General features: G+C 44.1%; 1 protein-coding gene across 1 annotated transcript; it reads right to left on the reverse strand.

The window, feature by feature from the left end:
- Positions 1–617: 617 nt before the first annotated feature.
- On the reverse strand, positions 618–7,314 carry LOC101173177. The gene is made up of 6 exons (XM_023965862.1): positions 7,254–7,314; positions 2,554–2,616; positions 1,703–2,148; positions 1,151–1,223; positions 976–1,083; positions 618–907 (listed from the first exon to the last, which is right to left on the reverse strand). The coding sequence occupies exons 1-6, from the start codon at positions 7,310–7,312 to the stop codon at positions 802–804; spliced, it is 855 nt and encodes a 284-aa protein (XP_023821630.1). The 5' UTR covers positions 7,313–7,314; the 3' UTR covers positions 618–801.
- Positions 7,315–10,970: the final 3,656 nt, after the last annotated feature.

Here is a 10,970-nt window from a genome sequence, read left to right on the forward strand (position 1 = left end):
TAAGCTAGCAGGAGAAAGCGTAAACAACATGGTCAGAATGGATCATCTCTTAATCTATGGTCAAAGTGTTCTCAGTGGTCTTTTAACTAAGGTTTTTGCTGCTTTTTGCCAAAATCACAAAACCTGCCGTTTTCTAGGACATAGTTTCTGCAGAGCCGCAGGAGTCTATTAGCAATTCACCCGAGTTATGGGCGGGGCTGTTGCCGCAAAGTAAGCCCGCCCTCACTTCCTGTAACCAATGTTTTAGATGTTTACAGATCCATCCATCCGTCCAGTTCTGATCCAGATTCCAGCTCAGACCAGGAAAACAAAGACGTTCATAGATCTGATCAGAAAGAGGCGGAGCTTGGAGACTGTGGCCCCGCCCAGCATCTGTTTCCATCAACATTTTTTATCTGCTCCTGATTCACGGTTTGAATACTCAGAAAATACTCAGAAAAGGAATTTTAAGCGTAGTTTCCCTCCATCGTGTGAAAAATGTGCCAAAGTTCATCGTAATGGATCTTTAAATACTGCTGAAAGTTTTGTTTTAAAGCTCTTCCATCCGGAAAATCCAATAATCCTGAAATCTGGAAAAGACTTCAAGTTTCACTACCTTCAAATGACAAAACCCAAAGTAGCAGTTATTAACAAACTTTATATGGAACTGAAATACAGCCAACAACATTTGAATTCATATATTTTTCATATGTTAATAATTTAAATGAAATGTATGAAGTCAACAGATGACATTAAAAACAATGTGGAGCTGCAGGAGCAGAACAATCTGAAGAACATGTAGAGCCTTTTCCAGAGCGTGTCCTACCAGACGTTCAGGCTCTGGCGGTCCATCTGGTGCTGACGAGCAACAACCGCTGGGGAAGCCCCTCCCCTCTTTGCTAACAGTCTGGAGCACCGTCTGAGGTTCCTGACACCAAAACCCACGTCAGCCGTTCTGAACACACCATCCCAGAAACCTGCAGCCTGCGGCCTCACCTCTGCAGGAAGACGTGCGGCCTTGAGCAGGTCACGTGTTCGGCTGCGCCCGCGCGGCGCTCTCTGCCCGGCGGGACGAGCCGTGCGTCTCCACGCTCACGCCTCAGACTACGACACACGCAGAGTTAGGAATACATCTCCGGCTGCAGCAGGGCTCTGCTCACACATGACCAACCTGAAGGGGGTCGGCTTTCCGGGCCGCCGTTTTTTGATCAGCAGCCACTGGTCACATGTCAGGGAAGTGGGATCTGCAGAAAGAAACATGAAGCCCCGTTAGGAGGAGGTTTCTTCCTCTGATCGACTGCAGTTTGTGAGGGTTTTGGTCAACTGTTCAATAACAGAAAAGCAGCCAAATACCCCCCCCCCTTTTTTTTTTCCACCAGCTCGCTGTCCTAGGAGGGAAAACGTCAAGCCGGGACACCTGAACAGTTTCTTTGGTGAAAACCTGTTGAGGTTCAGCCTCTGCTGTAACTTTGGTTTATTCTGTGTTTTTAGTCATGGCTGAATAAACTGTGTTTACATTTTAACTGTCATTATGAAAAGAAGAATCAGATAAAAACCATTTGGTACGTTTAGAAAATAAAAGTAATTTCCTCTGCTAAAAGCTGCCTCTTTAATGCACGTCCACATTTCATGGTAAATATTCATCAGCATCAAACATATATCACACATTCATGGACATATCAAACATTCAGATGCTTATTTCCAGCTGCCTGCACGTCCTCACCGTTGTCCAGGAGTTTGTCCTTGATGGGCGCTCGGCGTCTCCTTACGGTCCGATAACGCCGACAACACGCTGGGCACAGATTCTGGACAGGTTTAGCTTTCTGAGCGGCGTCTGGAGGATGGAAGACCGACCCAGACGCTCCGCCGCAGCCCGCTGAGCCACAGACTTCCCGTGACCGACCTGCGGCGTGACAACCTGCCGTCTCCGCGGCCCCCTCGGCGTCAGACGTGCTGTCAATGAGATCTATCAGGTCCCACTCTTGCCAATGGTCTGAGTCAGCTTCAGCTTGGGTGATGGGCGTGCCAGGTTTAGAACTTCCCAGCGGCTGATTCACAGCTCCCCCCTCTGGCAGGCGACCACCCGGAGTGGTCTGTTTGGAGCTCTTCGGCCGTTTGGAGGTGCACTGGGGAGGCGCGGGTCTCCTTTTAAAGCGGTACTCCACTGACCTGAAGGCCCAACACAAACAGACAGGCTGTATACGTTTAACAGGGACGCAGCGATTCGGCTCAAAGCTCCACTTTTTAGGTCACAGATCTATTTTGGTTATGATTTGTGTGTATTAAACAATAAAGAAATAGAAAAAACCCTGTTTAGAATAAGCAGTTGGTCTGATGTCATGTGACAAAACAACCGATTCTAAATCCTTCTTAGGTTTAGCACATGTTTGACATCTTTGATGTAAACACGCTGCTATGCAGTACCGTGTTCCTCGTGATCTGGTTCAACGGTGCAGCACACGGTTCAGTTTTAAACCCGGAATTGTGGAATCTCTAAGACTTGGGGTACAATGAACTGCTGACACAGTTTGGCCTTTCTGACAGTCGTTGGGGATTTCTGAGAGGTGGTCCTACCTGTGATACTCAAATGTCACAGCCAGTGACTGAACGAAGACGTTGAGACCCTCTTCATCACTCCTGTCAAAGAACAGACGACTGTTAGTCAGTGTAATAACCCTCTTCCTCTTGTGCAAAATAGTGAACATCTTCAATGAGTCCCTTTTTACACACATTTTAAATCCTTCAACTCATAGTTTTCCTGTTTCTCTTTCTTTATTCTAGTATCTTCCGCTATGTTTTGCTGCTAAACTCCTCCTACAGTGTTTCATCTATTTCAACCATCCAACTATTCAAATGTTCAGCTCTTTCATCTTTTTCCAGCTATGACTTTTGCTTCTTCAACTCCTTGAACTTTTCCAGATATTCCAGGATTTCTGCCTCCATTGTAATCCATCTGGGACTCCTTGGTGCAGAAGCTCGCTGGTTCGATACCCGGCTCTGGCCTTTTTCACAAACATATTTGTTTTTGTGCTGTTTTCACTTTATTTATGGTCAACTTTGATCATTTCTTTATTTATATACCAATTCCTACCCTTTAAGGTTTCATTTTCGTTCAGCAATAAAGCATCAATCCAGCATTTTCTTCTGGAAATGCTGCTCCGTCTAGTTTTTATGCATTTCTCTCCTTTATGAAGAAACAAGCGGGATGAAATTAAAGACATTGTTAAAATGCGCGTCAGAGTAAAAACACTTTTATTTTGATCGATTATTTGTCTGATATTTGAGTTTTAGATGATTGACTTTGTGGCAAAAGTGCGGCCCGAAAGAACAAGTCCATGAATTTCCGTCTGAAAACAGTGAGGCGTTTGGGACCAGAAGACTCAAAGATTCTTATTGTCGTTTTGGACGCACGATATGCGGACAACTCGCGATATTAGTGATCAATATTGCGATGACGATAAAACAACCAAAAACATAATTTCCATTTCACTGCAACAGTTTCATTTAAATAAGAGTCAACCCTCTACATCTAACATCAAAGGGCTCCATGCCATTGGTCAAATGCATCAAGGGATTCATTTGATTTGTTAAATACTTCAAGCTGCCATAAGATTTTTTTAGCACATTTAACGTAACCATTTCTTGCAATTTTTCGCCAACTTTTGCGATATGCAATTTGCACAGCTTGATATTGCGATGACGATAAATCGAAATCTATTCTGCAGGCCGTTGAAAAAGAAACAGACATAAAAAGAATAAAAACCAAAATAAAAATATAAAAAGATCACAAAGTACATCAAGAAGTTGAAGTAAAAACATCATAATGAACAGTGTTGTAGCACATTCAGTGGTGTGTTATTCTGAGGGACGTCTGAGATGAATCATTTTTGAGTCAGGGGGAGGTAGAAAGCGGGGGGTGATGGAGACTACAGCTCTGGGAAAAAAGCTCTTTCTCTGTCTATTTGTCCTTTTTTTCAAAACCTGTTACCGCTTGTTCAAACAGGGAATGTCCAGGTGGCTGCTGTCCATGCTGATGACCCGTGCTTTTCTCTGTAGACTGTGTCCAGGTCCAGGAGCTCAGCTCCCACAATCCTCTGCACTGTCTTCACCCCCCGGGACAGGTCTCTCCTCCCCTCTGCTGAACCACACTGTACAGCCCTGGTAGAGGAGGCTCTCCACGTTGCTCCTGTAGAACTGTCTGAGAAGTCCCGGAGCCAGACCCGCCTTCCTCAGCTTCATCAGGAAGAACATCCTCTGATGGGCCCTTTTCACCAGTTTGGAGGTGTTCAGTGTCCATGTCAGGTTCTTGGAGATGTACGTGCCAAGAAACCTGACAGAGTCGGTCTGTTCCACCTCCTCACCTCTGATGTGGAGTGGGGGTTGAGCTGTTCTCCTGGTCCTCCTGATGTCCATAATGCCCTCCTTGGTTTTGGTGGGATTGAGGACCAGACCGTTGGCTGAACACCACTCCTCCAAATGTTGGATCTCCTGCCTGTACCAGTTCTCGTTATTGTCTGTAGTGACATCCGCAAATTTCACTATAGTGTTGGAAGAGTGCATGGGAGCACAGTCCTGAGTGAAGAGTGTGAAGAGGGCTGGACTGAGCACACAGCCCTGTGGTGTGCCTGTGCTCAGGATTATGGTGTCAGATGTCAGGCTCCCCATCCTGACATTCTGGGGCCTGTTGGCCAGGAAGTCCATAATCCATGAACAGAGCGTGGATGAGAGGCAGAGATTGGAGAGCTTGTGGACCAGATTGTGGGGGATCAAAGTGCTGCTGAAGTCCACAAAGAGCATCCTGACGTAGGTGTTTGGCTGCTCCAGGTGGGTCACGGCTGTGTGGTAGAAATGGCGTCCTCTGTAGATCTATTTGCCCGGTAAGCAAATCAAAGTTAGCGAGGATCTTGTCTTTGTTCTAAGACGATCCTCTCAAAACGTTTCATTATCACCTGGGTGAGGCCAACTGGACGGTAGTCATTGAGTGTTGTGACAGCAGGTTTTTTGGGGACAGGATCAATGGTGGGGGCTGTGGACAGCAGTAAGGACAGGAGAGGCTGAAAATATCTGTGAACACGCCAGCCGGTGAGCGCAGGACTTCAATACACCCCATCCGGTCCAGCTGCTTTTGCAGCGTTGATCTTTTTCAGGGTGGATCTCACCTGGTGCTGCTCAAACGCGAGTGCTGGCTCCCCCTACAGGCTGCTTCCTGCCAGCAGGCTGGGGTCTTCCCTGCTGCTTGTCCAAGCGAGCAAAGAAGAGGTTCGGTGAGTCTGGGAGATCCCTGTCCTGACTGACCTGTGTGGTGGTTCTGTTGTAGTCCACATGGGGTCGTTGTTCCGAAAGTGTCCCTCTATCTGTTGTCTGTAGTTGTCTTTGGCTTCCTTCATTCCATTTATCAGATTCCTCCGGGCTGTGCTGTCTCCCAGCTGGGTTCCTGACCTGTAGGCGGTGGTCCTGGCCTTTAGCAGTGCCCGTACTGTTCCATGAAGCCATGGCTTCTGGTTGGGGAATGTTCTGATGGGTACCGTTTCCTCTGCACAGAGCTTGATGCAGTCCAGTACAGCAGCCGTATAGCCTTCCAGGTCAGATCCCTCAGCAAACACATCCCAGTTCGGAGATGCGGTGGCCCCCCACTCCACACCTGTACAGTCTTTTTGGTGGGTCTGCCTCTGGACCCCACCGGTCTGGAGGATGGGGTCAGACATTAGCAGAGATATGTGGTCTGATAGACCCAGGTGGGGGGCTGCTGCAGCTTTAGGCTCCCTTGATGCTTGTGTACACCTGGTCTAGAATATCGCCGTCTCCTGTGAGGAAGTTTATATATTTGCGGAGCTTTGGAAATCTGCCTATAGCTCCACGTGATTAAAGTCTCCCTCCACAATAGCTACTCCCTCCGTGTGGGCATTTAGCTGGCTGCTCAACAGGCTGTGCAGTGCTAGCTTAGCGTTAGCTTGTGGTGGGATGTGAACAGCAATGATTTGGACTGAAATCGCTTTAGCTCTGAGTTCCTGTCCAGATGGAAGGAGTCCAGAAGTTAAACAACGACCACACGCTACTTATTTCATTTTAATGCCACACCGAGTCAACAAAACCGAGTTTTAAATGATTCACCCAAAGGTGAACCGGAACAAACGAGGCGGGCTGTTTAAGCTAGCATCATAACAGTTTAGCTAGCAGCAGTCGTTTAAAATAAAGTTTGGAGCTGAACCGAAGCTCGGAAAGGACTTTACAACAGTCTCTGCGCGGGTTCCGAACTTTCCGGACCACCAATGACGGGCAAAGACTTACATGTTTGTTGTACGGTTCCGGTTCGGTCTGTCATAGGAACGTGGATGGAGGGCGACGTCCCGCGCGCGCGCGTGCAGCGCGTGCCGCCACGCTGCTGACTGTCCAGAAAAAGTTCTTGTTTAAAAACCTTAAATTACAGTTTATTCTACTTTAAATTTAAACTGTCGTGTGGTCAAAACTGCTGAAGTGTAAATTCTGATGTGGCTAAAACTATAAAGATCTATTATTTCAACAAAAACAAAAAAAAGCCCTTTTTTGGGTCAAATTCAGCTAACGTGTTCTTTTGAATCTCTGCCCTTGTATAATGCAGTTCACAGACTTTTTGTGTTGTTTTGAGTGTTTTTTCCCCACGGCACACTGTGTAGTGTCCTGATTTGCCTTTGACCGTTTAAATCCATGCACGTCTCCTCTACTGTGACAATAAAGTTTGGTTTTTCTTTCTTTTAAACGGGATTTATTTTTCTAGGAAGGATTGAAGTTTGAGAGCTCAAAGAAAATCAAAAGTGCAGTGAGTTTTACTGCCTTAAACATCTGTTTGGGATCATTTGAGGAGGCATTTTGTAGCCTAACAACACCTTTTGTCATAAAACACCTGAGAACAAAACCTCCTGATGTTTTTATTCAGTCTGAGCTTAACCCACTGAAGAAAGGTTTCTACACATTACCGTACCCAAATTCACTGTTATTTTACCCGTCCTCTGTAACAAAACAAATGTTTGATGAGCTACTTTAACATGTGTTCATAGCCATTCATATACAATATTCTATAACAGTCCTATTCACTAGACAGTGTTTAGAAGGCAGGTCAGCAGGAATCCACCTCACTCAAAGCTTCTGCAGGATAAAATGTGCTTTCACACAAAACTCACTATACAAACCAACACATGGAGGTTTTTTTAAAGGCAATTTTCACAGGACATTCCTGTTTAAGTTCAGCCGTTTGAAACCATTTTGAGACGCTACATGTGGCTGTGGTGAAATGTTACCTGGTAGTGTTACCCCGGATCAAATCATTTGGATCTTCCAGTCGCTTCATTCCTGCCATCACTACCTAAAGGGAATATGAAAATGAATCCAATGTGATGGGACTGAGTAAGCCTGCCCCCACTTCCATTTTTTAGTACAACCCCTGATATTTATTTTCTTTTAGAGATATGATTTGATTGTATAACACAATAACTCCACAATGACCCTGAAACTGTACAAAAACTGTTCTGGTGATAACTGTTGACAATTTATCGGAGCAAAAAGACATAAATAAGATTTTTATGTTGTACAACAAAAATGAATTACTGCCGTGGTGCAGTGGTAGGGCGGTTAACCTCTGATTGGATAATTACAGGTGCGGTTCTCGCCTGCCCATGTGTCAAAGTGTCCTTGGGCCAAGACACTGAACCCCACCTGGTGGAAGGTTGGCGCCAGTGTTTGGCAGCGGAGCCGCCGTGTGTGATGGGTGAATGTGTCTGTAAAACGCCTTGGGCTTTTGGTCATTTACCCAAAAACTGGCTACAGCAAGTCTATTTATTCTGCAGAGTGCTTCAACTTTCTATAGATGGTGTTTATTGAAAAGCAACATTTGTTGTTGCTGTTAGGGGTCGCCACAGCCAATCAGCTTTCACGGATTTCACTGAAAAACAAATGAAAATCACCTTAACAAGAATACCATCACTTCTGGTTGAGCTGCTTTTAACTTCATCATCACAGTACTGCTGTCTGCTTTTGTTCTGTCAGTTTTTGCTTCTCGGTTTCAGGGTTCAGAGTTTCAGCAGCAGCTTGATGAGGGGGGCTGAGCAGGGAAACATACAAGCACGGCTCACAACACTGAAGGGAACACCAGCAAACAGGTCCTGAATCTGATGAAATATTCTTTATGAATGCTTCATTCTTTACAGACCTGCATGTGCTGACAACACAACCACACAACACAACCACACAACACAACCACACAACACAACCACACAACACAACCACACAACACAACCACACAACAGGATCAGTGCATATTAAATGTATTGGCCTGTGGAGGTGTGGATGTGGAATCATTCTCAAAGGGAAAAAACTCACTACAGCATGATCCAACTTGGATGTAACGTTTTTGAAACGAGTCAGAATGAGGCGCAGGAGTGGGCGTGGCCCCCACATGCCCGTATGTTAGAATAAATTTGTACATACGTTATGTTCTCAGAACTTTTGTATTGTTGTGTTATCCATAGATGAAGTGTGTTTATTGTTTTTCTGCAAGGAACGTGATCCGGGGAATGCAGTAAATGATTTTGTATTGACCCGGCGGCAGCTGTTCACCTTAAATGTGCAATAAATCAGCCTAATCTACAGCGGTGAACAAACGATCACAGGGGATGTTTTGATTAGCTTCCTGACCATGTCAAGAAATGTTCAGCTTGGTTTCCTAACTTCTGTAAACCATATGTGTGTGTGTGTGGATGTTTTTATCCCTTACCCTTTAGACATAAATGTCACATGTTAGGAAACACCCAGATTCTAATAAAGGTGGCAGCAGAGCCTTGAAAAACTCAGAGCAAACTAGTGCGTTGTCTGAGTACAAGCTTTACTTTGCTCTCCACGTGAAGGGAATTCCTCGAGTCCGCATCCTTTCTTTCGGCATACATTTAATTGAGAAATGTTGGACAAGGGTTGGATCTAACACCGTATGACTTTGCTTCAGTTCTCGTTCTTCTGCTTCTCAGGTGTCTTCTCAGCAATACCTTCAGTTTATCCATCGCTAGCTTAGATACTCTTGATGAGGAGCTTTTCTTTCCTTGCTTTCAGATGATGTAAGCAAGCTTTTAAAGAAGTGTACAGCGAGTTCTGCTGTTCTTTTGTCCTCCATACCGGGCTTTAAGCTGCTCTGAGGTGAGAGTTGAAGGGGGAAAACAGCCCCCGCTCCTCCAGCTCTGCATCTCCTCCAGCAATGAGGTGCTTTATAGATGTGAGCGAGGCTTTCTACGCCCAAACAAGCTTCTGCTCTGCAGCGGTAAAGAGATTCTGCTCCGCTTTAATCTGTGGAGGTTTGAAGGCCTTCTGCCAGTGTAACAATAATAAGAAATGGAATTTCATCAAGTCAACTTTCACGTTTGAGGAAAAATGCAGTTTAAATAAAAAAAAGCTCTGCATCTTATCTGGTCATGATTGCTGTTAACTTTTAATAGATGGAGCATTTGCAGACAGAATCAAAATGGAAATGCTGTTCTATGCATGTCTTTGCAAACCTCTGAAAGCCTTTATTTCTAGTTTGGAGAGTGAAGGGGTTGCAGGATTCCTGCTGGATTTAACCTTTCAGGAGGATTTTTCAGTAACAAAGTCATGGAGCCTGCGGGGTACAGGACATGACTGGAATGACAGAAAACATTCAGTCCAGAACTGGAACAAAGATTTGAAAGTGTGCAGTGATGAGCGTTAACATAAAAACCTCTTGAATGGATTTTCCTGTTGCTGTTAGGAAATCTGTAGAGTGAAGCAGCAACATCCGTTTGAAGATGTTTTATGGAAGCATTTGTGTAGCATAAATTAAAATAAAAATCGTCGCCCCGCCTCCCCTCTGGAAATGCTAAGTCGAATTGAATATGCAACAGTTTCCACAGGGTGGATGTGAAAATGCATTTTCGTTTTAATTATGACACAGAATACGCGGCTTTTACGTAGAAAATGAAAATGCATTTGATATTAAATTTTATTTTTGAGTCATTTGATGCAGTTACATTTTGAAAATGAAAAAGCATTTCTGGTATTGACTTTTATTTTTAATGATGCTACAGAATCGCTTCCTTAGATTTAAGGCTGTGTCACACAGCCACGTGGTACATTTATCACGTTTCCCACGTATGAAATGTCGGTCTTTCATGGTCCATGTGTGATCCACGTCACTCTTAGGTGTTTCTTGCGTTCATCGCTGTGCACAGATTATGGGTGTGCTTTGGCAAGAGTCTCACGTTAACCGATATTGTACCAAGACACATTTTATTTCTTTTTGAAAAACTATGACTTGAATGAAACTGTGCCTCAATATTAATACGTCTTTTATTGCAAAAAAAAAGTAATTTTTTTATTTAATGTGAAGCACTGCAACTGTATCTCATAAATACACTGCTTTTACCCAAACAAATCCATAGTGCTTTTATTTTGGTAACCTAAATATAGAAAGGGAACAGTCAACATTGTCTGATTTCCTCAACAAAATATTTTTCAGTATAAATAAACTGAATGTTTCTCAACCACAAAGGTTCTGATAGTCTGATTGAGGAAATAAAGTTCTGTTTATTTCCAACATTAATGTAGATTCTCCAGAACTTTTAAACGGTTCAGGAGTCTGAACGGTGCTTCAGAAATAAACAAAGTGATGATAATGAGGCAACATGACAGGATGAAGAGCTTTAATGTGGACGCTCAGTAATAATTCAATAAATATTGTCCTGAAGGCAATTTGGATCAATACAGAGTATTATCAGATGAACTATCGTGATATATCCCTAACACAGATGTCCGTCGAGCGTTCAGCTGACAGGGCTGTTCAAAATGTTTGGTTGGTTGAGATTTATGCAGTTTACGCGCAATTATTACGTAAATATTAAACAATTGTGTGTGATTTTTGTGAGATCCATCCAGAAATGTGTGTCTTTCCTGGAGCGTTCCACGTTTGTCTAACAGACTTTTCATGCATGAACCACTGATGTGTAACTTTTAGATCA

This window comes from Oryzias latipes, chromosome 18 (assembly GCF_002234675.1).
Source record: "Oryzias latipes chromosome 18, ASM223467v1".
NCBI classification, from domain to species: Eukaryota; Metazoa; Chordata; class Actinopteri; order Beloniformes; family Adrianichthyidae; genus Oryzias; species Oryzias latipes.

Coding starts and splice junctions, on each gene's coding strand:
- LOC101173177 (XM_023965862.1), bottom strand. CDS start 7,312: ATGGCAGGAATGAAGCGACTGGAAGATCCAAATGATTTGATCCGGGGT. Junction 2,617..7,253: donor ATCCGGGGTAACACTACCAG/GTAACATTTCAC, acceptor GTTCTTTGACAG/GAGTGATGAAGAGGGTCTCA. Junction 2,149..2,553: donor GTGACATTTGAGTATCACAG/GTAGGACCACCT, acceptor TTGGGCCTTCAG/GTCAGTGGAGTACCGCTTTA.